Source organism: Buteo buteo, chromosome 18 (assembly GCF_964188355.1).
Source record: "Buteo buteo chromosome 18, bButBut1.hap1.1, whole genome shotgun sequence".
NCBI lineage: Eukaryota > Metazoa > Chordata > Aves > Accipitriformes > Accipitridae > Buteo > Buteo buteo.
Window position 1 is genome coordinate 29911548 of NC_134188.1, and position 26807 is coordinate 29938354.

Consider the following 26807-nt stretch of genomic DNA (forward strand, 5'->3'; position numbering starts at 1 on the left):
TAATAAAATACACCTCAGAGAAAAATTTCCACGTGGTTGTTGATAAAATGCTAGCACCGGGCTGACGATTGAGCTTTATGGGTCCCAGTTAGAAATATGAACACTGACGATTCACTATAAAAGTGACATTTTGAGATTGTAACTTATTTAATGCACAACATACTAATTTGTGGAGTACAAGATGTGTAGAGATACTGAGTGGGACAGTAAGCATAGTACTCTTGACATCTTACATAGCTCAGGCTACCACGGCTCCTCTGTACCACCTAGTACAAATCCTAAGGAGAAATAGCACAAAACATTCACCTCCTCTACCATAGATACTCCCATGGCCCTGCCTGTTTGTCCTCAACACTGCCAGCTTGTGAACCCCCAAGAAACCATGTCCCAAACCACAGGCAGTCACCAGTGCCAGCTCTGCTCTAAACTGCAGCCCAGGGAACAGAGCAGGGGCAGAACGGCTGTGAGTCCTGCTGCGCAGAGCTCTGCACCCCGCCAGGGAACTCGGCATCATGCCCCGGAGAGCCCCGCACCCCGTTCCGGGGAGTTCCGCACCCCGTCTCGGGAGATGGGCACCCCGCCCCGGGGAGCTCCACACCCCGCTCCTGAGGCAGTGCTTCTCCCCCGCCCCGCCGCTTACCGCCCAGAGGCCGCCCGTTGCCGTGGCGACGCGCTCCCGGCCCTCCCTCGCTACCGGGCCCAGGTACGGGACTGCGCTCGCGGGTCCGCCGGGTGCCGCGGCTGCAGCGCTGAGAGTGGGGCGGCCAGGACGGGACCCCGGGGCCGGGATCCCACGCGGGGGCGGCCAGCCCGGGCCAGTCGCCCGGGGACGGGACAGGCACGGGGCGGGCCCGCCAGGGGGCGCGCTCCACCGGCAGCCCCCCGCCCCCGACGCTCCCTCCGCCGGGCGCCGCGCGCGGCGCGTCACTCCCTGCGCCCGGCGGTGCGGTCGCCCTTCCCGCGCGGGATGGGCCGCGGGCGTCCGGGGGCCCCGCGCGCCGCCGCCGTGAGTGACCCTCGGCCGGGCGCCGCCGCCCCTCGGCGCAGCCGTGGCCCCGGCGCGGGTGGCGGGGCCCGGACTGGCTTCGGGGAACGAGGGGAGGCAAACGCGGGCGCGGGGCGGGGGGGGAGAGGAGGGGAGGCTGGGACGTGAACAGGGTTCGGCGGCGCCGGGGGTAACTGCCCTCTCGGCGCTGCCTCGCCCCGCCGTCCCGCCCCGCTAGGCCCGGCCGCTTTCCGGCCCGCGGCGTCGGACGGAAGCGCCGGCGCCGCGGACCTTAAACGTGTCCTTGTCCCGGCAGGTCCAGGGCACCGGCGGCAGCAGCGCCGTCAGCAAGTGCTCGGCGGCGGCGCGGGGCTACATCCAGGACCGGTTCCTGCAGCTCCTGGTGGGGCGGCGGCGGCGGCGGCGAGCCCCGCTTGTGCACCGGTGAGGAGCGGGCGCTGCGCGGGGCCTTCGGCTTCTGTGGCTGCCGAGCCCCGGCGCCGGCGGGTCGGCGTGGGGCTCGCTGCCTCCCGCCTCTCGGGGTGCAGAAGGGCCCTAGTGATTCCCCGGGCCCCTTGAGTTGTCACTGCTGTTTAAGGCACAGCTTTTTAAAATGCATTTTAAGGAAGGTATGCATGGTGATGGAGTGGCAACTTGCAGAGCACTGTCTCTTGGGAAGGTAACCTTTTTAGACTGTTAGTGTAATTTTTTTTTACATGGCTTGTGGGCAAAAATCGAAAGCTTTGTCCTGAGTGAAATGTGTGGCTGGACTGGTTCCTAACTCCCGTATTCAATGCTGCTGAAAACTACTTTCGGTAAGATTGGAAAACTAATGTACTAAAAATGTTAGCACGTCAATGGTTTTCTCATTAATTCTCAAGAACATTACAATTTCAGTAAGGTATTTGGTGGCTCAGGGAAACAGTATTATCTTTTGAATTGGTGGTGACTGACCAGCAGGTCTTCTCTGGAGCTTTGCAGGACACAAGCATGAATGTTTTCATGTGCATGTGTAGAGGGTTCTACACTTACATGGTAGTGGAGTTTACAAGTAATACAAGGCTAATAGTTTAATGCAGTCAAAGTGTCTGTGAGTTGCTAAAGGAATTTCATTCAGGGATGTTGTGGTTTAACCCCAGCCAGCAGCTAACCACCACGCAGCCACTTGCTCGCTCCTCCCCCCTCCCAGTGCGATGGGGAGGAGAATAGGAAAAAAAAGAAAAAGTAAAACTCGTGGGTTGAGATAGAACAGTTTAATAACAAAAGTAAAATAAAATGTAATACTTACAATAATAATAAAAATATAATAATAATAACAAAAAGGAATAAAATAAAAACCAACAAGATAAGACAAGTGGTGCATAGTGCAATTGCTCACTACCCACTGACTGATGTCCGAGCAGCAGTCTGCCCCTCCTGGCCAACTCCCCCCAGTTAATACACTGAGCATGACATTCTATGGCATGGAATATCCCTTCAGCTCTTTCAGGTCAGCTGTCCTGGCCATGCTTCCTCCCAGCTTCTTGTACACCTGCTTGCTGGCAGAGCAGGGGAAACTGAAAAATCCTTAACTTAGGATAAGCGCTACTTAGCAACAACTAAAACATCAGTGTGTTATCAGCATTATTCTCATGCTAAATCCAAAACACACAGTACTGGCTACTAAGAAGAAAATTACCTCTATCCCAGCCAAAACCAGGACAAGGGGGGGAAAAAAAAAAAGTGGTATTCAAGCAGAAGCTTGCAGGCCTATGAAAACAAGTGTTGCTCGTCAGGAAGCTGAGCCTGTGTTGACTTGTCACATGGCATTGGCATGCCAAACTAAATTCATAGAAAGAGTTATGTATTGCAGTTGTCAACACTGTCATGATGAATTTTGGGACATCTTAGAGTATCTAGTGAAGTCTTTAGTGCCTGCGAGGCATGGGGATGACAACTTGCTTGCTAAAGGGGGTGATAGGAACTGGTAAGCCTGGTGGGGACATGATGAAACGCAATAAAAGAGAATGCCAAGGAAAGAGAGACACCAGTCCCTACCAGACTAGGCAAATAGTAATCACTTTCCAGGAGTTAGACTTCCATACATTCAGAAAACAGAGAATGAAATTCCTTTCCTGACTTTTTTGTTCACCTCTCACTGCATTTGCACACAGTGTCATTCATTTTGTTATACCCAATAGCCTCTTGTAAGTAAAGGAGTTAATTTCATATTGTTATGGCATCTGATTTGGGGCAGGAACTCTGGTATTGGCCACCCACATTGCAGGGGAGCATCCTAACTGTCTGGATTCTTACTTTTTCATCCAGTGAGTATTTATTTATGTAAAACAGAACAGGTCCAGCTAGGATATCTACACGTTTTCTCTGGGTTTTCCATAATCTTGTTGGTTAATACACTTACTGAATACAGGAGATCTGTATTTATTAACAAGCTCTAGATAAAACAAATCATCAGACGTTTCCCAGTGCAGGTCTATAAATGTGGGGTTATTGGGTAGAAGCTGAGAGAGAAAAAATCAGTTTTTTTGAAATGGAGGATGCCAGTGCTGGAGAAAAAGGGTTCCTGGACAGTGATTACAACAGAATTTCATTCCACAGGGGTTATTACATCCGTGCCCGTGCTGTAGATCACTGCATTCAAGACTTCCTGCTGAAGACCCAAAGCCACCCTAGGACACAGGTGCATTTTCTTTGTCTGGGTGTACTAGCAATTTCCACTGTATATGTGAAAAGTCTTTTTTTTTGGCATCTTGGCACTGCAGTAGCTTGTTAGTGCATCTGTTGTGATCCTTTCCTAGAAGAGGATCTTTTTTGAAGAGCACAGAGAATCTGACTGGCACTGCTGAGGCTGCCCATTTGTCCCTTTGACAGAAGTATCTGGGAGGGGGCAATAACTACACAAAATTCTTCTACCTCTTGCAGGAGATCGTCTGATTTTGTCACTCTACAGATGATGTGATTGAATATTTTTCACACCTAGATGCTCAGGATGCTGCTAGAGTTGCGTATAACTTTTTTCTGATACTTTCTCTGCAGATCCTGTCTTTAGGTGCTGGCTTTGACTCCTTATACTTCCGTTTGAAGGACATAGGTCTTCTGCATCACACTGTGGTATATGAGGTGGATTTCCCAAGTGTGGCATGCCAGAAAGCTACTCTGATCAAAAGAATGAAAGAGTTGTCAGCACTGGTGGGAGATACTGGAGGGGAAGAATTAGGTACGATATTTATGGAAGGTTTTCTAGATACTAAATGTTTAGAAGAAGCAAACATAGCTTCAGCCTTTAAAAAGTGAGATACGATGGTAGAGGAACTACGAAGTTGTAGATGAAAAGCATGTTCATTTTCTGAAAAATTTTGGGACAAATAAATCATTCATAAGCATTGGGAGATAATAAGATGATGTATAGCTGCCAGAATGGATTTGTCAGGAGCGTATTATATCAAACCAAGTTCAGTTTCTTTCTGTTACAATTTCTGAGGTACTGTGTCCAGCTTTGGGCTCACTAGTACAAAGACAGTGGCGAACTGCAGCATGTCCAGTGAGAGGTCACATAAATTATAAAGTGGTAGAGCACATGAGATAGGAGGGGAGGCTGAGAGAACTGGGTTTGTTCTCCCTTAAGAAAAGGAGGTTGGGAGGGAGGGAGGTAAGTCTTACTGCAGTCTTCAACTACCTAATGGGAGAGTGTAGAAAAGATGGAGCCAGACTTTTCTTGGAGGCACGAAGCAAACAGTCAAGGGGCAATGGTTGCAAATTGCAACAAAGGAAATTCCAGTTATGTATAATGAATTTTTTTTTTTTCTGCCATGTGAGTAGTTAGAAATGGGAACAGGTTGCCCAGAAAGGTGGTAGAATCTCCACCCTTGGAGATAGTTAGAGCTTGACTGGACAAAGCCTTGAGCAACCTGATACAGGTAACTCTGTTGTGAGCAAGGAGTTGGAGTAGATGACCTTCAAAGGCCCCTTTCAACCTAAATTATACTGTGATTTATGGGCTTTATGGGTAGGAGAGAAGCTATGATTCTTAGGTGTCTTGATTGTAATAAAACATTAGTCGTTATGTTACCTGACTTTTTTTTTCCCTCCAAGGCAGGAAAAAATGAGCCTTATGAAACTACTGTAGAATTTAAGCAGAGCTGAAAGGATTATTATGCTAGCTAAGTACTAAGGGGCAGTTCAGTGGCAAAATGGATGAATGTAAAGTATGGGATTCACTAGAGGTTTCTCCTGATTTCCTTCAAGGTTTCCGTTAATATTTTAGATGATATGCTGTAGAAGGTGAAAATGTAATAAACCAGCAAGAAATAGGGAAAGTTGCAATATGGTGGATGAGAGCAGGTTTTTGACAAAGTGCATGAATGGTCTGGAAAATGTGGAATGAAATACAATAGGGACATACATATGTAAGCTGCTACATTTAGATTGTAATAATCAATTTAAATACAGATGGAAGACAGCTACAGAGGTGGGTGCAGAGCACAAGTCCCTGGCTCCCGTGAGCAGTTGAACAAGTCTTAGTGAGTAGCTCTTCCATGAGCTTGTTCAGTTTCCTTTTGAATCCATTCATGTTTTTAATATTGGCAGCATCCCGTGGCAAAGAATTCTGTCCATACCAATAATCTTCAAGTACTTAAATTAAAAGGTGGGTGGGGTGTCAGAAGAGTTGGGAATACCCTGTTCTCTGTGTCCAAAGGGCAGGAAGTGATGGATAGACAAGTTAGTTGTTAGAAGAAATTAACGGTGAACCCTGGGACGGGCTTCTGAAGAAGGCCATGTTGCCTCTGGTAATGGATGCCTTTGAGAACAGTATAGATTAACAGTTCTCAGGACAGGTCTAATTGTTGGATTGTACTGGTACAGAGTAGCTGGTTTCTAAATGTACTTTACAATTAGCTTTGTCTATGTTTGGTTTTGGCTGAAACAGGTCAACAAGCTATAGCTTATGATGCTCTTATGGAGTACGGAGGTATGTCATGGTAATGCTTGCAAATCATAAATTGGACCTTATTTCCTGAGAATGGTGATCTGTGAGATTAGTCCTGGTGTTTGCACACAGCTAGCATGTGTTGGTTCAGGATTCAATGCCATTTTACAGAAATGACATCTATTTAAAAAACAAACAAACAGACCCCCAAAATCTCAAGATGGTTTTATGGTTGTGAGGCAAACCATTCAAATTCTATCAAAGCAATGGTACTTTCTGAGAGGTCTATAAAAGACAGCCTTTAAGATTTGATTCTGAATTATAGTAGTTCTATAAAAATGTTGTTAAAGTAAATATGATAAAGTTTTGTTGTTATAGTAAATGTGATAATTCTATGAGAAATCTGTAGGTGAAATTTGCATTAGGAATAATGGAGTTTTAGGTCTGCATCTAAGGGATCGCTTCTTGACACTATCCCTTTATGGTTCATTTAGTGATGGGGATTTTCTTGTACATGTCCCAAAGAAATTGACTTGATGGGCACAGCCTTGTGAGCAATTGCCTGTGGGGTTGATTTTCCTACTTGTCCCTTTTGGTCTCAGTATTGCATCAGTGCTGTAGTGAAATTGTATCATTTTTGTCTCCCAGGAGTCATTGCCTTTTCTGGAGAGGATTATAAATTACTGGGAGTGGATTTATCAGAGCTGTCTGAGCTGGAGAGAGTCCTCGAGGAAGCAGGACTGGACAATGGAATCCCCACCCTCTTCATAGCAGAGGTGGTGCTCACCTACATGGAAAATAGCAGGTCAATTGCATTATCCTGTTAGCTAGGTGGTAAAATGAAAAGAACAAGCTTCTCTGTATGTACATCACCTGGGGCTGGGAGACCTGCTGTCTTATAAGTAAAGCCTCAGGAATTCTGTGGTGGGGCAATTGATGTCCACATTACATTCTAAAAGGGAGGGAAAAAAGAAGAAAAGCCTCGAACGAGTGATTTTGAGTTTCTTCTTCTTCTCATCCCCTGAATTCTCTGCACAGATGGGGGAGGAGATGTTCGTAAGTCCCCAGCACAGGATTCTCTTTTGTCTATTACCTCTGTCAGGATGCCTTAATAGCATGCTTTGTGGTGTTGCAGGAAGATGTATTGCATCTGCCAGATGATAGGTGGGCCCTCAGTTATTTAATTTCTTACGCACAATCTGCCTGACAGGTCAGATGCCTTGATTCAATGGGCAGCAGAGCATTTCTCTCAGGCATGCTTTCTGCTGTATGAGCAGATGCACCCAGAGGACCCCTTTGGACGTGTCATGCAGCAGCATTTTAGCCAGCTGAACTCAGTACTTCATTCTTTGGCACAGTACCCTGATTGTGAGGCACAGCAGAGGCGCTTTTTTGAAAAGGTAAGTACCTGCAGCTCTAGGGCACACACGAAGCATGATTTACCTGGGAAAGATTGTAACATTAAATAATTTCAGAAGTCATCAGCTGTGTCAGTTACGGGTTGAAGCAAACAGGGCCAAGGCTGAGACACTGCCTTCTCTAGTAGCATGACTAGTCATTTGAAGGTCCTTCCAACCAACTTGCAGCTTACTTTCTGGTATGGGATTAAGGCAAGATGGGTTCCTGTGAGACTTTAGATATAATAAATTAAGTTCTTAAGAGCTTTACAGGTAAGAGATCTATCTTCACCAGATTCTGGGCTGCTGTTGTTCCAGCTAGACAGTCTTAAAGGCTCATGCAGGTGTTTATTTCAGGGTCTTTGTTTTCTTCTGCAAAGTGATCCTCTATCCTTCCAGAGGTAATAATTTTGAGTGATTTCTGTTTTAGGGCTGGACTGAGTGCAGTGTCATGGATATGAATGAGTTTTTCACCTGTTGTACTCCGGAAGATGAGCAGCAAAGAGTGCAGGCTCTGGAGCCTTTTGATGAATACGAGGTAACCCTCCTTTATTCTGAACACCAGTGACCTAGCTTTGATGTGGTAAGGTGTCTGCAATTTCTTATAATCACAGTTCTGTACAAGAGCTTCTGAGGTATAGGTGTTCATGTAGGCAGAAAGGATCTTGAATCAGATTTAGTTAATACAGAGCCTCCAGGAAGCTCAGTGTAAAGCTGGGGCAAGTAGCATTGGAAGAAGACTCTCTTTGGTGCTAGAAAAGCTTCGTGTTCCTTCCTCAGTGAGTGGTCTTTCAAGGAGACAGTCTTAGCATAGCAGACTGGCTGGTGGTATAAAAGATGTTGTAGATGCTAAAAGTTTGCATGGGTTCAAGGGGCAATTATTTTAATGAAAGAGAAATCCATTGAGGATTACTGAATACGTAAAAGTACGCCTGATGTGGGGTTCCTGACTGCAAATGGTTGGGACCATTCCTGGGGGAAGTAGATTGCACTTGTACTGCTGTCTTGTATTTCCGTAGGCTATTACTGTTTGTCATTGCTGGATACAGATTACTAGGTTCAGATATTTTTTGTCTGACTTTGTACAGGTATTCCTATATTAATGATTGAAATTTAACTATGACTATTCTTTGCCATTTTAATGTTAGTTGCTGGCAAAGTTTGTGACTATTTGAAGTCTAGAAGAGAAGGTAAGTCAAAGATACTGAGTAACTTTGAGATAAATATCCTGTAGGATACTTACTACAAGTTTCCCTATACTTACTACAAGTTTCCCTTTCGATTTTGTGGTTTTCTGTTTATAATTCTCTCTAGAAATCTTAACAGCCTACAGTATGAAAACAATTTAATGTGCTTGCATTTATTTTGCCAACATGCAGGATCTGCTCTGCTTCATGAATGCAAAAGGAATGACTGAAAGATGCTGGCAGATTTGCAAAGTGTTGTAGAAATGTGTACAAGAATTATTGTAGATCAAGGCAATTGCTCATACAGTGAGAAAGGACTTTTTATAATTTTCCTTATAGAGGAGGTTAACATGTACACAAGTCCAAGCTGAAAAAATGTGCATAGGAGTAAGATACGTGATTACAGAGAGGTCTACAATTAGCCCTTGAGATAAAGTAAGGTCAAGGTCTTGCTGGAAACAAGCTTGATCAAATTAGATAAGAAATGTAAAATACACACTTAGTGCTGAGGGCGACTAATTTTTAGAATAATTAGCCTAGGGACAAATAGTGGATTCTTCCATTTTTGGTATTTACATTAATTTTTGGCTATCACTTTTCAAAAGATGGTTTTTACTTCTGGTAGAATTTGGGCCCATGATGCCAATATTGTGGTTTCTTGCACCCTTTAAATTCATGGTTATACCTTCCAGTCACATAGTTGGCTGAATATATCCTCATGCAATGTATAATTAAGCTGTGGAACTCCTTGCCACAGCATGTTAGAGGTGATAGGAGTTTATGTGAGTTCAAAGACCAACTGGATGGGTTGGTGGATGAGAAATCCATTAAGGATTGTTCAATACAAAGACACAGCTTCTTGCTTAGAAAATCCCTGAGCTGTAAATTTTTGAAGGTTGGACTGAGGAAAGTATTTATATACTTGCTCTTTTGCAGATTCAACTTTAGTTTTCTGATTTTGGCCACTGTTAGAAACAGTGCTAGGCTAGGTTGGTCTTTGATTTGATCACCCTGGCCATTCTGAGATCCTTACTACTGCTTGCTCTGAGATTTTGAGGGGGATTTTTTTTTTTTTTTTTTTTTTTTCCTTTGGGCTTGCTACAGGAATGGCATCTGAAATGTTCTCATTACTTTGTCTTGACTGCATCAAAGGGGATGGAACCTTCCTGGACTCCGTTGTTATCCAATATGACAGGTACATACTGACTAGTTTTCGTAGTATTCTTTTATGTCATGCAGGCTTCTCTGAGAGGTTTTAGGAGACAATAAAACTCTGGAAGGAACAGATGGGATGCTGCCATGCAAGTAGCTTTCTCCATCCTTCTAACAATGGTTCTGCTGTCCATAGGGAGGCCAGGGCAACATCCTGACTCTGGTAGTTCTGATCAGTTTAATTCTTTCAGTTCATTGAACCTTCCAGTCTGAACAGCTCTTCCTTCTGTTCATACGTGGGGCCCTCTAGTGCATGGCTGCAATGCCAGTCTGCTCTGTTCCTTCTCCTATTTTTGGGATCCCACAGACTCTCCCTTTTCAACTTATTCCCACTTGCCTCCATACATGACTCTCTGAGCCATTCTATCCTTCCAGCTCCCAAAAGGTTGTTATGTTTTACTTACTGCACTATCAAAGTATTGTTCAGCAGAGCACTCAGGAGCGTGTCACAGTTTCTGTTCTGTTATCCCCTGTGGGTGGAATTGTACGTGTAGTATTTCTGTTTCTGAAATGCTTTTAAATCTGTATGTTGCTTTTATCAGCTGGGAGAAAAGTGGTACCTCTGGGGAAAAGCCAAGACCAAGACTGTGTTTCCATGATAAAAAGGACTTGGCAGCAGTAGCAGTCCAAGAAATTCCTGCTTTTAGCTGCTTGCTTCCTTTTTCAGGGTGGAAAACAGAAGGTTATTTTTAACCTGTTTCACATCACTAGTCTTGTTCACAGTATAGCACCACAAGTAGTTCTGTCTGCAACTTTCAGTTGAAATCTGTGTTTTAGGGAGCAGGAAAAGCAGCCACAAAAGGATAAGGCAGGATGGCATTCCTTAAGCCAACAAGGCTACTGAATCCATTGTGTTGTGTCTTGGTTAGGTGTGAAAACATGTAGTGAAACCAAAGCTAAATGAATGTGGGTGTGGTTAAATATACCGTGTGATTGTCACTGGTCCTTATGTTAAAACCTGAAAGTCTCCTAAATGCATAGGACCTATCCTTACGTTAAAAAAACAATCTGACATTTGCTTAACTGACATTAACACAGTGAAGACACTTCATTCATTAGAGACAGGAATAGGGTCTTTCTGCTGCTGTCTCTGTTGTATTCAAAACTGATAGCAAGAGCCTTCAAAATCTAGTAAATTATCCGTGCTTAGATATTTTTTACTGGGAATGGCAAAAAGTGCATCTCAAATACCAGTATGTGCCCCCAGCTATCCTCTCAAATAGGTTTGGGTCCCTGTTCAGGACAGTGCAAGTACTAAATCTTCCAAACAGAGCATGATTTAAGTATATTTTCCAAAATGAAAAAAACCCTCAGTCTTAAAAAGATCCATCTGTAGAAAGAGATTTAAGCCCAAGGAGATGAAATTTTTTACTTCATCAAACAACAGAAAGTAGTGTCTTGTACTAAACAACATTCAGGCAATTTTTCTGGGTATGGCATACAAAAAAAGAGACTGAGTGCTGCTTCTCCTCCACCTCATCATCTCTTATAACACAAGAATAAGTCACTTGATTGAAACGAAGAAGATGCAAATTCAAAACTGATTAAAAGAAAACAATTAGTAAAACGCAAAGTGAGCTAGAGTCCTGTGTTGAAAGCTTGTTTCATACTAAGGGATATAGTATTTAGAGAGAAGATATTTACATAACTGAAAATATTCTCTTGTAGTACGACCATTGGAGTTAACAGAGATTATACTTCATGCTTTAGAGCTTTATTTCAATGCTTTTGTGAAGGTAGGATCAAATTCTAGCAAGAAACTTTGAAATCCAGCTTCCAGGTGTTTGTTCTTTTTCTGCTGTTCTTTGCTAATTAAGTAGCCAAATACTGTCTTCATCAGAAAGGTACTCCTTTTGAAGGTATTGCAGTAATTCCTATCTTGCTACAGCAGTTTAGGACACTGCAGTCTTTTAGCCAGTCTTACCTCCACCCCATTAAAGCAGTCTCAGAACTGTCAGGAGCTGAGGGAGCAGTAAGCAGAAGTTGAAAGTTGGCACAGTGGTAGTTTAAACAATTACAGCTTCATTTTGAGGGCATGTCAGATTGTCTGTGTGCTCTGTCAACTTGCTTCATGATTTTGTCTTCTTGAAAAGCTGAACAGACTTGCTTGATCTCGCATTTAAAACGTAGTCCTTGGTTCTTCCTTGTGCATAAGTTCTTTGTTTCTCTTTGGCTTACAGTTCCTCATCTTGATGAGACTGTCAGGATGGCTGGGAGTATCACTGCAGCAGTGTGTGCAATGCACTCTGAAATTTCTGGCCTGAGACGTTATGGTCACCACTCTGTTCTTATAAAACCCAATGTGATTCTCACCACTGGAGGCTTTGGGGAGGAGGATGGACAGCACTGCCGTATGAGAAATTTTCATGTGTTAATTAAGCATGCAGGCTACTGGAAAGCTGGCTGTGTGAAAAAGGAAAATCCTGATAAAAGATGGGGTGAGTCCCCATACTGATGGCAAGTGTAAGGAAGACATTTTTGTGCTAACAACAAAATGATGTCTAGTGGAAAAGTGATGTCACAGTGCAATTATGCTGGCAGTCAAAGAGATCTGCAGGTTCTGAATGCTAAGTGCCGGGTCCTGCACTTGGGTCACAACAACCCCATGCAACGCTACGGGCTTGGGGAAGAGCTGCTGGAATGTTGCCTGGCAGAAAAGGACCTGGCAGTTTTGGTCGACGGCCAGCTGAGTATGAGCCAGCGATGTGCCCAGGTGGCCAAGGCGACCAATAGCATCCTGGCTTGTGTCAGAAACGGTGTGGCCAGCAGTACTGTGGCAGCGATCATCTGCCTGTACTTGGCACTGGTGAGGCCGCACCTCAAATACTGTGTTCAGTTTTGGGCCCCTCGCTCCAAGAAAGATATTGAGGTGCTGGACTGCATTCAAAGAAGAGCAACAAAGCTGGTGAAGGGTCTAGAGAACAAGTCATATGAGGAACGGCTGAGGGAACTGGGGTTGTTTAGCTTGGAGAAGAGGAGACTGACGGGAGACCTCATCGCTCTCTACAACTACCAGAAAGTAGTTTGTAGCGAGGTGGATATCGATCCCTTTTCCCAAGTAAGAAGTGATAGGACAAGAGTAAAAGGCCTCAAGTTGTGCCAGGGGAGGTTTAGATTGGATATTAGGAGAAATTTCTTCACTGAAAGGGCTGTCACGCATTGGAATGGGCTGCCCAGGGAAGCGGTTGAGTCACCATCACTGGAGGTATTTAAAAGACATGTAGATGTGGCACTTAGGGGCATGGTTTAGTGGTGGACTTGGCAGTGTTAGGTTAACGGTTGGACATGGTGATCTTAAGGGTCGTTTCCAACCTGAATGATTCTATGATTCTGTAAATTTTGTGGGAGAAAGATCTGTGTGAACTGTGATTTTTTTTGTATCTCCACAGCTGAGCGGTTGTACCATACTGTGTCATGTCTCTCGAACAGCCTGGCCCTGGTGGTAGGAGGACGAACATCCCCATCAAGTGCAGGCTTGGGAATGTTGTGGCTAAAGTTCCCTGAAACCTGTAATGCATCAGACCCAGATGACATTACAGTGGAGCTTGTAAGTCTGCAGCCTGCTGCTGAACCAGCTGCTTTGCGTTGGAGACACAGTACAACTGAAGTAGTATTCAAAGGTAAAAAGCCTAGAAAGAGTGGAAATGGCTGTAGGTATGCGGAAGTATACAAATTTCAGAATATATGGAGCAGTCCTGTCCAGACAGTGAGGTCTAAAAGGCAAGCTGTCATGATATTGCCTTAACTTTTTATGTAGTACAGGCTATACAGTTAATGTTGGTGCGTAGTATTCCTTTGGCTGAAACAATAGCTTTTTGCTGAACATTTTGGCAAGAATATGATCTTGATAGATTCATCAGCACTTTAGAGAATCCAATTACATTTCATAAAAAATTTTGTTCAGTGGTGATTTGTTTTCCTGGGCTTAAAGACTTAAGGCTTAAACTTCATTTGAATGTATTTTCCTTATATCTACCCAGTTCTTGTTGTGCCTTTTTTGTTTGTCAAGTCTGAAAGTGTTTGTGAGACAAAAGGGAAAGACTGGACAGTCTCAGCTGAGTTTCCTGAACTGAGCAACTGAATTGGTTGATCCAACAACTGAGCAGGATTTCAATCATCTATGCCATTAATACATGGTTGACTTGTACCTTGTGATAATGACTTTTATTATAGATGACCTGCAATCTTGTTAGTTTTCTAGATGCAGGGCAGGAATCAAAAAGTATGTATGATTGTATAGTGCTGAAAAAAGCTCATAATGCATTTTTCAAAGTGCTACAATATATACTTGTAACTCCAGTTTCACAAACACACCTACCCACAGATGAAAAAGACTCATTTCAGCTGTTCCTGTTTAAGGTGCAGGATGTGGCCAGACAGGCATACTGACCAGCAACCTGTTTACGTATGTTTAGCCCTTTTTATCTTTTTATCCTTCTGTCTTCCTGTGTTTGTACCTCCCCAAATCACCTAAATCCATGCCTTTTCCTGCCTCTTGTTCCCCTCCTGAGCATCCCATATTAAGTCTTATGCAAACCCCCAATGCTTCTCCTCAGCATCTTATAATGTGTCCCATACCCCTAGGCAGTACCCCCTCAAAAGTACTCCAGAGAGTTGGTCCTTTTCACTCATTTTGATGGGTTTCACAGTTGGACAATGGGGATGATAGTTCTCCTGGGACAGCCCTGGGAGGAGCCAGAACAGATGGTCTGCTTCTATAAGCGTGTAATTGGGGTTCTCTTGCCTGCACAACTGCTGCTGCCTCTCTGTGCTCCCCATGTGCATGAGGAAATGAGCATTTTATGGCTTGATTGCTCTCTTGAGATGGGTCTGGAAATAGCTGAGGCAGGATGTTATTTGGGTTCCCCCACCTTGTTTTGCCTCTATGCTCCTCTGTGGGTGTGCAGGTGAGCTTTTTAGCACATAACGTAGCACTGCTAGTCAGTAAGGCTTTGTAATGATGAACAGATGCTTAAAAGAAAAGAAAAGCAAATGTTAAGAATTCTTAGCGCTATGAATTACTACTAAAGGAACAAAACCCAGAATGGTGAATACTGTTCTGCCATTATGTAAATCATAGAATCATAGAATGGGTTGGGTTGGAAGGGACCTTTAAAGATTATCTAGTTCCAACCCCCCTGCTCTGGGCAGGGACATCTTCAATTAGATCAGGTTGCTCAAAGCCCCATCCAACCTGACCTTGAACACTTCCAGGGATGGGACATCCACAGTTCCTCAGGGCAACCTGCTCCAGTGTCTCACCACCCTTATAGTAAAGAATTTATTCCTTATATCTAATCTAAATCAACCCTCTTTTAGTTTAAAGTCAGTACCCCTTGTCCTGTCACTACAGGCCCTGTAGTCTCTCTCAGTCTTTCTTATAAGCCCCCTACAAGTATTGAAAGGCTGCAGTAAGGTCTCCCCAAAGCCTTCTCTTCTCCAGGCTGAACAATTCCAACTCTTTCAGACTTTCCTCATAGGAGAGGTGTTCCAGCCCTCCGACCATTTTCGTGGCCCTCCTCTGGACCCGCTCTAATACGTCCATGTCTGTCTTGTGCTGGGGACCCCAAAGCTGGTTGCATTGCTCCAGGTGGGGTCTCATGAGAGCAGAGCAGAGGGGAAGAATCACCTCCCTTGACCTACTGCCCATGCTTCTTTTGATGCAGCCCAGGATGCGATTGGCTTTCTGGGCTGCAGGTGCACATTGCCAGCTCATATCTAAGCTTTCATCCACCAGTACCCCCAAGTCCTTCTCTGCAGGGCTGCTCTCAATCCCTTCATCCTCAGTCTGTATTGATGCGGGGTATTGCCCTGACCCAGGTGCAGGACATTGCACTTGGCCTTGTTGAACTTCATGAGGTTCGTATTGGCCCACTTCTCAAGCCTGCCAGTAGAAAAGAAATTAGAAGAGGCTTTGAGATCTCTTCTTGAAACTTGAAATATGATAATTTCCTATTTCTTAAACCACATAATACCCAGTGTTAAGTAGAATTGAAACCTAGGGAAATAATCTCTTCTGGAAGACCGATTCTTTGAGATCATTTATGGCTAAAGTTATTCATGCTTGATCACACCAGAAAGAAGTTTCAGAACTTCCTCTCTGAAGTATAATATTTTAATTCTGGAGCATTATGGAGCAGGATCCCTAGCTCTTAATCCAGGAGAGGTGCCTCAGAAGAAATGTTACTCTTCTAGTAGCAATTGACAAATATTCAGTAGTTCTGAATAGGTCTAAAATCAAGCCTTGCAATGGCACGCTGAAGGTTTGTCTAGTAAAAGATATTGACTGTAAGGGGCAAAAACTTCAGCGGTTGTTAGCAAGTCAGTGGTGGGACTTGGTGGAATCCCAAAGGTGAAAGCTGTCATTTCTTTAAGCTGTTTAATTCTCCGCTAGGTGGCAGGGAGCTATTGAAGGGGAACACCAGGGGAATGGTTAAGTAGTTGTTAGTGTAGTCTGAAGCATATTTTGAATTTGTGAAGCAGTGTTTAATTAACACCATAACGTAGTTTAGAGTTCAGCCTTCCGGTCAATATTTTACATCAAGGAAGCAAATGCTAAATGGGAAAATAAAATTTTGTAAATAATACATTGGGTTTTGTCTTTGTCAGACTGTATCGTATCATCTTATTTTTCCCCTGATTTTGCTTTGTAGCTGAAGTAAGTGATCAACACTTGTCTTATCTGCACAGTCCATTATGAAGAAGTGAGCTGACAGGGCACAGTGCAGTTAACGCACATCCTTGACATCTATCCAAAGTACTTTTGTACCTTCTTTTTGAGACTTCTCCAGATTAACTCCTACACACTTAAATTATCATTATCTCTGTTTTGTGTGAACAAACACACATTCTTGCTATCTTATGAGGATTTATCTGTTTTCTTGGGATAAATGTCATTGTGTTGCTATGATTTATGTACTTAGGGTTTTCTAGTTTTGTTAGTTCTGCAGGTGTAATCTTTCCATTGCCTGAATTTTCATTCCTTAAGTCTATCAGGTATATTAAAAACCATGTTTTCTCCTTTTGGTTTTGGGACTACAGTGTGTGATTTCCATTCAGACCTTAACATTCAGAAACTACGTAATGTAAGTGGATGATGGCTGTCTTTTGAATGACCACAAATGTGAAGAATGCAGCTTTTTAGTAAAAATATTTAGTCTTTCATGTGTCTTATAAAAGATCTAGATACAAGAGTAATTCCTGTATCTATGAAACAATTTCTTGCATTTATTGCTAAAGTAGGGAAATGTTCATTGGGTTGCAGGATGTTTTAATATAAATAGTGTAGAAAACTTCTGCCTGACTGCCTTAATTTCTAACTTTGGTCAACTTCCCTTCTATGCAAATGCAAAATTTTTGCTTTTGTGACATACCAAATTCTAACTTCTCTTTTCTCCTGGTTGTCTTTTTCCGTAGGCGAGAAGTACCTGTTTCTGTATGGTGGCCGCTCTGCAATGGAGTCTGTGCTAGGGGATTGGTATTTCCTGCACGCTCAGGAACTTTCCTGCACTGTGGTAAGAACTTAGGGAGGCCCTGGGGAGTAGAAATTGCCTTCACTTCACAGGTGCATGCTGCTGTATTGGAAGCCCAACTAAATCACAGTGTTATTACCATATTGAAGTGGATGGCATTGGCAGTACTGTCACACTTCACGGTGATTAGAGTTAGAGCTAACTTCTAAACACCTTGCTATTTAGTGGAGTACAGTCTTCACAGAATAGTTGAGGTCGGAAGGGACATCTGAAGATCATGTGGTCCAGCACCCTTGCTTAAAGCAGGTCTAACTAGAACAGATTGCTCAGGGTATTGTCCAGTTGGGTTTTGATTATCTCCAAAGATAACAGACTATGCAACCTCTTTGGGCAGCCTATTCCAGTGCTTGACCTCATAGGAAAATGTGAGGCGTTTTTTATATTTAGGTGGGTTTTTCTGTATTTCAATTTGTGCCCATTGCCTCTGGCCCTGTTGCTGGATGCTACTGAGAACGTTCTGTCTCTGTCTTCTTTCCTGTCTCCCATTAGGCTTTTATACACATTGATAAGATTTCCCTGTCAGCGTTCTCAGTCACCAAGGCAAGCAGCTCTGGTGCCAGCACGATCTGCAGTGGCCACTGTAGCGCTGTGTGCAGGGATGTTTCCTGAACTGGGGAAACCTCAGGGGAGCGCAGAGACAGGGCCAGGAGCAACCACAGCCAAGCACCCCCCGCCACCTCTAAAAGAAAACCCTAAGGTATGCTAGTGACCAGGGCAGGCAGACAGGGCATGGTGTGTCAGCCAGGGCTTGGCGCAGCAGTTTGCGTGGCAGGGCGCTGTAACTTTGCTGGCTCGGGCAGGGAGCGGTGGCCTCTACCCAGCAGGAGGCTATGTCCACGACTGGTGCAGCTTCCCAGGCAGAGCTCCCATGAGAACATGCTGCTACCCAGGTGTCAGGGTGCAGGGTGTGCCCTACTCCTACACCAGTACTGGACAGCAGTAGTGGGCACACCTATGAGAGGTGCATCCAGGTAGAGGAAGTCCCCCGCTTTGTGGAGGAGCTCTGGGAGGAGAACAGGTTGAGTAGTATCAGGGAGTCTGAGAAGGAGATTGTCTACTGGAACCGCACCCTACCTTCCCTGGGACAGACCTGTCAGGCAGACAGGACACATGATATGGAAGATTCCCTGTCCTCTCTCCATGTGGCAGAATGTGGTGATTTAAGGGATAGAGGAGAATGGTGACAAGTTCCTGCCTGGTGCACCAGGCACATCTCCTCTGTGACTACCTCACCTTCCCAGGTGTCCTTGTACAATAGGTATGAGGCTCTGGACGTGGAATGAAACAATGAAGAGGATGATGGTCCGTCTAGGTTGAAGGTGTCGCCAAGGTTAAGTCAGCCTACACCCTGCATCAAAACCATTCCATTAAGAAAAAAAGATGCGTCATTGTTATGGGAGACTCTCTTCTGAGGGGAACAGAAGGCCCAATATGCTGACCAGACCCACTTCTTAGGGAAGTCTGCAGTCACCATGGGTCCTGGGTCAAAGATGTTACAAGAAAACTTCCTACACTGGTACGGCCCTTGGATTGTTAGCCATTATTGCTTTTTCATGTAGGCAGCAATGAAGTTGCAGTAAGAAGTCCAGTGGCGATCAAAAGACACTTCAGGGCCTTGGGATGACTGGTTAAGGGTTCAGGAGCACAAGTAGTGTTTTCCTCTATCCTTCCAGTTGCAGGGAATGATGTTGGAAGAAACAGGTAGAGCCAGTTGATCAGTACTGGGCTCCGTGACTGGTGTCACTGGCAGAATTTTGGGTTTTTTGATCACGGGTCAGTCTGCACAACACCAGGCCTGCTGGCGACAGATGGGTGCACCTTTCTCAAAGGGAGAAAAGGGTCTTTGCACAGGAGTCAGCAGGGCTCATCGAAAGAGCTTTAAACTAGATTTGAAGGGGGAAAGGGCTAAAACCAGGCTTGTTAATGATTAGCCACAGGATGGCATGCCAGTGTTTGAGGGATGGTGTGCTAGCGAGGTCCTTCAGTCTGCTCCATGATGTGCTGAGTACACTGGAGCGAATGTGAAATGTCTCTATACTAATGCACACAGCATGAGGAATAAACAAGAGGGGCTAGAAGCTTTGGCCCAGTCCCAGAGCTACGACATCATTGGCATAAGAGAAACCTGGTGGGATGAGTCCTGCGACTGGTGTGCTGTGATGGACGGTTATAGGCTCTTCAGGAGGGATAGGCAGGGCACGCAAGGCAGGGAGGTGGTGCTGTATATAGGGGAGGGGTGGGATTGTATGGCACTTGCAGTTGGCATTGACATGGTTGACAGCCTCTGGGTAAGGATTAAGGGGAAAGCAAATAAAGCAAATGTTGTTGTGGGAGTCTACTATCGACCAGCCAGCCAGGACAACGACACTGATGAATTATTCTGTAAGGAATTGAGAGATACCTCTAGATCAGCTGCCCTTGTCCTTATGGGTGATTTTAACTTCCCAGATGTCAACTGGGTACATCATACAGCAGACACAAACAGGTCCAGGAAATTTCTGAAGCACACTGAAGATAACTTCTTGGTGCAGGTACTAAAGGAGCCAACTAGGAAAGGTGCCCTCCTAGATTTGTTGCCTGTAAACAGCAAAGGATTCACGGGCAAAGTGGTGACTGGTGGCTGTCTTGGTCACAGTGACCATGAAGTAGTTGAGTTTCAAATTCTTGGCCGTAGGAGAAGAACTGCCAGCAAAACTTTGATGCTGGATATGGGGACATCAGGCTGCTGAAGGAACTAGTTAGTAAGGTCCCCTGGGATTCTGCTTTTGAAGGCATTGAGGTCCATGAACGCTGGTTACTTTTTAAGAGCACAGGAGTAGGCAATTCCAAAGTGTCAGAAGTCAAGCAAGTGGGGCAGAAGGCCAGCTTGGCTGAGCAGGGATCTTCTTCTAGAACTTAGGTGGAAAAGGAAAGTGTCTGGACATTGGAAGCAAGGACAGGTGACATGGGAGGACTACAGGGATGCTGTTTGCCACTGTAGGGAGAAAATTCCTGTGGCCAAAGCTTCATTAGAGTTCAAGCTGGCCAGTACTGTGAAGGACAACAAAAAGGGCTTTTTAAAATATATTAACAGCAGAAGGACGATTAGAGATAACATTGGTCTGTTACTTGATGAGATCGCTCACCTCAAAAATACGGACATAGAAGAAGTGGAGACTTTAATGCCTTCTTCGCCTCTAACACTGATGGTGGGCTCTGGGAGCCCTGGAACCCACTGTTGGAAGACTCTGACTGGGGGAATGATAAACTCCCAGCTGACTCTGAACTTGTTCAAGACTTGCTGCTCCAGCTGGATGCACATAAATCTATGGGGCCTGATGGGATTCATACCAAAGTACTGAAAGAGCTGGGCGATGTTATTACAGGAACTCTTTCCATTATTTTTCAGTGATCTTCAGGGTCTGGAGCAACCAGTCCCAGTTGACTGGAAGCTGGCAAATGTCCTAATTTTCAGGAAGGATAAGAAGGAAGAGCCTGGTAATTACAGTCCTGTCAGTCTCACTTTGGTGCCTGGTAAAATTATGGAGAAGGTTATTCTGGGAGTTATTGAAAAACACTTGAGAGACAACGCAGTCATTGGTCATACCCAGCCTCATGAGGGGAGAGTCCTGCTTAACTAATTTAATTTCCTTTTATGACAAGGTCACCTATCTAGTTCACCAAGGGAAGCCAGTAGATGTGGTTGGTTTTTTTTTTATTATTTTAGCAAAGCTTTTGATGCTGTCTCTCACAGTACCCTTCTGGACAAAATGTCCAGCATACAGCTAGACAAGTCCATAATATGATGGATGAACAATTGGCTGACAGACCGGGCTCTAAAAGTTGCAGTAGATGGGGTTACACCAGGCTGGCACCTGGTGGGATTCCGCAGGGCTCAATTATAGGGCCAGTGCTTTTTAATGTTTTTACAGATGATCTGGATGCAGGAATTGAATGTACATTAAGTTAAGTTTGCTGATGATAGTAAACTAGGAGGAGCTGTGGACTCCCTCAAGGGTAGAGAGGCCTTACAGAGAGATCTGGATCAATGGGCCAAGGCCAACTGTATGAGGTTCAACAAGGCCAAGTGCCGGGTCCTGCACTTGGGTCACAGCGACCCCAGGCAACGCTATGGGCTTGGGGAAGAGTGGCTGGAAAGCTGCCCAGCAGAAGAAGACCTCAGGGTGCTGGTTGACAGCCGGCTGAATATGAGCCAGCGGTGTGCCCAGGTGGCCAAGAAGACTAATGGCATCCTGGCCTGTATCAGAAATAGTGTGGCCAGCAGGAGCAGGGAGGTGATTGTTCTCCTGTATTCGACACTGGTGAAGCCGCACCTCGAGTACTGTGTTCAGTGTTCGGCCCCTCACTACAGGAAAGACATCGAGGTGCTGGAATGTGTCCAGAGAAGGGCAACCAAGTTGGTGAGAGGCCTGGAGCACAAGTCTGATGAGGAGCGGCTGAGAGAACAGGGGTTGTTTAGCCTGGAGAAAAGGAGGCTGAGGGGAGACCTTATTGCTCTCTACAACTGCCTGAAAGGAGGTTGTAGTGGGGTGGGTGCTGGTCTCTTCTGTCAGGTGGCTGGAGATAGGACGAGAGGAAATGGCCTCAAGTTGTGCCAGGGGAGGTTTAGATTGGATATTAGGAAAAATTTCTTTACTGAAAGGGTTGTCAGGCATTGGAACAGGCTGCCCAGGGAAGTGGTGGTGTCACCATCCACTGGAGGTATTCAGAAAGCACGTAGACAAGGCACTTTGGGACATGGTTTAGTGGGCATGGTTGACGGTTGGACTTTATGATCTTAAAGGTCTTTTCCAACCTAAATGATTCTGTGATTCTAGAGAGCTGGCCAGTCACCAAGCATATGGAATTTAACAAGAGCAAGTCCCAGATTCTGTACCTAGACAGAGTAATCCTGGTTATATATACAAATTGGGGGACAAGAGGCTGGAGAGCAGCCCTAGACTGCCTAAAGAGGTGAGAAATTCTTGTCACTGCAGACTTTCTGAAACTATTAAATAACAATCTCTCCAGATGATAATAGATGAATTTGCTTTAGGAGAAAGGGATGGACCAGATGGCCTCCAAAATTTTCTCCACAGCTTGTTTGCTATGATATTCCATTAAACCCCTCATCTTACATTTTTTCCTTTAGTGCAAGCACTAAAGGTTTCCTTTCTGCATATTAGTACTGCAGTTCAGCATTTTATCTTGCTCTGTGGTTTGAACCACCGATCACCTGCTTTACTGATCACTGAATTAGTCTATGTGTTTGTACACTTGTGGTTCTCAGGTGCATGTCTTGAACAGAAAGCAGCATGCAGGAATGCAAATACAGTAACCTCTAATAAATGTGCAGAAATAAAACCCTCTAAAGACTGAATGATATTAAATATGCTGAGGGCCAGAGAAATATTGGAGATGGTGTAAATGGAAACACTTCTGCTTAGCTGTCCCTAGAGGAACATGTGTAGGTTGGGTTTTTTTGATTGTTCCCTATCATGTTTACTCTGTTCCCCTCCAGCAACTGTTCCTATCCTGTGGCAGGAAAGAATATTACATCCCACAGGACATGCAACAGAAGAGATCTTTTAAGAGCCTGGACATGAAGAAGACACTTAGCTTGGCAAACTTCAGCCTTGGACTTATGTTTTTCTAGATTCCTGTTGGGGGTCCAGTACCAGAAAGCCGTCACTCTCACAGCGCCTGTAGCTGGAAAGGAGGAGTGCTAATTGCAGGAGGTCTGGGAGCAGCTGAGCAGCCCTTAGGTTCAGTTTTCTTTCTGAGGGAGCTTGAGCATGGCTTTCAGTGGCAGACAGTAGAGACTCACCCTCCTCTCATCCCAAGGTAAGTAGACAGCATTCAGCAGTGAATCTGTGGCCTGTCTCTACCTACCTCTGTTACTAATGGAGTTCAATCTCATTTTGAACTCACAGGTATTCACATACTGCACATGTGCATGACGGAAGACTTCTGCTTGTTGGTGGCGTGTGGTTTCACTCATCCTCTGTGCCAGGCATCACTGTCATTGACTTAATGACTGGTCTCTGCTTGGACTATACGATTAATGTGGTAAGTACTGAAATTTTTCTTTCAAGGTAAACAGTGTTGTGTGAAGGAACATGGTAACTTTAGGGCTATTACCTGAAGTGGAGTAGGGAATGCAAAATAGGCAAATTTGTAAGTGGAATAAACATTCCCTGTTCAAGGTAGAATCTAATTTTGAAGTGCTTTTGCCAGCCCAGAGATCATAATGGTGTTAAGAGAGGGAGAGTCTGAGTATGCAGAAGACTGTAGGGCATGGAGCTCCTCTATTCCAGACAGGGTGAGCAGAACTGAGATGGGCACAAGCGTAGTAATTTCAGGATGTCTGTGGAAGAAGAGAACAGATCAAACCAGAGCCTCAGTTAGTCTTTATGGAGGTCTGTGGTATAATTTAATTAAAAACTTCATGGTGGAAATTGCTGCGTGCTATAGCTGCTGCCTGAAGTACAATAAGAAAACAGCATGGAAATACTGGAAACTCCACTTAAACATAAGAAAACTTTTTACTGTAAGGGTGATTGAACACTGAACTGGTTGCTCAGAGAGGCTGTGGTGTCTCCATCATTGGAGATATTAAAAACCTGACTAGGCAAGGTACTGAGCAACCTGCTGTAGTTAAGCCTGCTTTGAACAGGGGTGGCTGGACTAGGTGATACTTCCCTTCCAACCTCAACTATTCTGTGATTCTGTTTTATGATTCAGTGAAGAACAGTCATACAGGTGATGTCACATAGCAGGATTTTGGCATACTCTGGGCAAAACTTAGTCTAAATCTGTGAGTAGCCCTCATCTGTGATAATACTGCCTGGAGTACAAGAAAACATGGACCTGTTGGAGCGGGTCCAGAGGAGGGCCACAAAAATGATCAGACGCTTGGAACATCTGTCCTGTGAGGACAGGCTGAGAGAGAGTTGGGGTTGTTCAGCCTGGAGAAGAGAAGGCTCCAGGCAGAACTTATTGCAGCCTTTCAATAGACTTTTTAGTACGGCCTGTAGTGACAGGACAAGTGGTAATGGTTTTACACTACAAGAGGGGAGATTCAGACCAGATGTAAGGAAGAAATTTGTTATGCTGAGGGTGGTGAAACACTGGCACGGGTTGCCCAGAGAGGTGGTTGATGCCCCATCCCTGGACACATTCAAGGTCAGGTTGGACGGAGCTCTGAGCAACCTGATCTAGTTGTCTCTGTCCCATGTCCCATCTAGAAGACGTCCCTGCTCACTGCAGGGGGGTTGGACTAGATGACCTTTAAAGGTCCCTTCCAACCCAAACCATTCTATGATTCTTTGAGAAAGCTTCTGTTGCTTGACAAGTTTTTGTTTATCTTTTATGTAAATAAACGAATTTCTTTAGATACCTGTACCTATGGATCCTGTCCTTGGTGAAACTGGAATTTGTGACTGGTTTGTTGTTTATAATGGATAGCATGCGTGCATCTGGCTGACCTTGCAGCATTTTCCTGAGGGCATAAAGCATGAAGTATGCTTAAGTGTAGTTTAGTTTTTTCTTACTCTCTACAGCAGAAGTTTTAAGTGGCCTAGGGTTCTTTAGATAAAATAGGCTACTTTTGTTGGATAGCAGTGAGGATGGGTATGGCAGATGGATTGGTAGCTGCCTTTGTTTATGGGCTGTTTGCTTTGACTTAGGTGAAACTCTGTAGGCTCTTGAACCTACCAGTACTGTGCTAAAGTATTGATAGTACTGTACAGTGTATGTGGATTGGTCCCAAGTTTTGAAAGACTGGAATTGTCGGTGATTTTCTGTGCATACTGGATACTATTAGTATTACTGCTTTGATACATGCATTAGAAGGTGATAGCACCAAAACCATTGGCTCACAGCTTTCTCTGTGCTTGAAAAAGCTGTGGAATGGTTACCATGGGCAGATATATCTCTCTTAATTACTATCCCTTAACCTTTCTCCAAGAATACAGACGAGAGTACCCTCATAAAAGTTGCCTTCTGTCTTGAGCATTTTACAAGGGAAGCCTCTACAACCTGTCCTCTTCAGATTCCAGCGGCCCCAACAATAAATGAATTGCCAACACAGCAGTTTTGTTACTGCTACAGTCTGTTATCTGCCACAAGTGTGTCTCCAGGGTTCACTTTGCTGAGCTTTTTGAATATTAGAGGTCATTACGACAGAGCTTCTTTTCAGATTGTCAGATACACAGGTTATAAATCAGATGTTTCGTGGACCTCAGATGTATAACTATACTTTAGGCTGTCTCCTTTGTGGTGAAGAGGCCATGACTGTTCATTGCTTCTTTTGATTTAAGAACTAGGAGACATCAAAAGAAGCTAGCAGGCAATATGCTTCAAAAGAGTGCTTCATATGAAACATAGGTAAGCTCTGGAACTCCTTGCCACAGGAGATGGATGCCAAAGGTTACACAGATTCAGAAAGTGACTGGCTGTGTTCTTGGAAGGAAAAACATTAAAGTTCAGGGAGTAAAAAGACATTCTCTCATTAAAAATCACTGAACTGCAAGTTGTTGGGTGGGTGGCGTACACTAGAGGAGTATATCGTGGTTTCCTTGTTCCTGTGTTCTCTAGCTATCTAATTTTGCCCACATTTGTGAGTGGTATAGTGGACTAAATGGTCCTAGATGGGACCTAATGTGGTTGTTCTTAACTTTCTAATGAAAGTACCATCTGAAATATCTCTACAGCATTGTATAAGGTACCCATGTTTTGAAGTCCTGTATGTTCAAAATCCCCTTTCCTTTTTTAGGAGCATCTGGAGTGGCCATTAATGCTACATAACCATAGTAGTGTCTTTCTGCCAAATGAGAAGGAGTTGTTGCTTATTGGTGGTGGTGGGAACTGCTTCTCCTTTGGCACGCACCTGAACCCAGAGCCTGTCTCGTTGAGCCTCAGCAAGATCCTGACCAGCCACTGACTGGGACCAAACAGGACTGAGCCATGCTGCTGCACTGTGGTGAGACATCAATTCGCTTGTACATGCAAGAGCAGCAAAAATTTTCCACAAAGGTTTTGTATCCAGAATGCATTTGTAAAGGTGGGATTAGGAGGGACAGTTACGACAAGGGGTTGTATATCTCATCTGTCTCTTTTTTGTGCTACTCTTTGTGTTGCTGTAAATAAAGTATCTCAAAAGTAGCTCTGTGGTGATAGCAGTAGTCCTTAGAGGTGAAACGAAGAACAGTGCTGTGTTCAAAAGGGACATGACTTTGCACCATGCTGACTTGGAGGTACAGTGAAATCACCGAGTCAAAAAGCCATTGGAAATGTTCAGTCACGCATAATTAAATAAGTGAAAGGAAGTGTATTGTAGGTCATACTTTAATGTTTCAAAAGGTCATGTCTAGTCTAGATACGACAAACTCATGCTCCTCTGACTTGTTGCCCGCAGCTCAGACCCTGCTAGCTGTAGCCCTTGCTTGTTTCTTGGGAGCATAATGATATACCAATAAGAGAGGGGTGGGGGGATGCTACGTGAAATCACAGCTCAGCCTCATTGCTAACATTTGAACTGTTCTTCTACGCCTGGGAAGGTGCCATGATGAGGAGACTGTGCTTGGA

At 44.6% G+C, this 26807-nt stretch overlaps 1 protein-coding gene across 3 annotated transcripts; it reads left to right on the forward strand.

Annotated features, from left to right (window-relative positions):
• The first annotated feature begins 899 nt into the window (after positions 1-899).
• On the forward strand, positions 900-26384 carry LCMT2 (leucine carboxyl methyltransferase 2). Of its 3 annotated transcripts, none has more exons than XM_075050400.1 (14): positions 900-1006; positions 1302-1429; positions 3584-3665; positions 4022-4202; positions 6561-6717; positions 7123-7312; positions 7740-7847; positions 9601-9691; positions 11889-12146; positions 13098-13328; positions 17125-17222; positions 22876-23063; positions 23153-23288; positions 25996-26384. In XM_075050400.1, the coding sequence occupies exons 1-14, from the start codon at positions 968-970 to the stop codon at positions 26161-26163; spliced, it is 2055 nt and encodes a 684-aa protein (XP_074906501.1). In that variant the 5' UTR covers positions 900-967; the 3' UTR covers positions 26164-26384. The 3 variants fall into 3 exon arrangements, with proteins under 3 accessions (XP_074906501.1, XP_074906502.1, XP_074906504.1); XM_075050401.1 differs by having other exon boundaries at positions 9649-9691; XM_075050403.1 differs by lacking the exons at positions 900-1006; positions 1302-1429 and adding an exon at positions 1720-1800.
• The last annotated feature ends 423 nt before the right edge of the window (positions 26385-26807 follow it).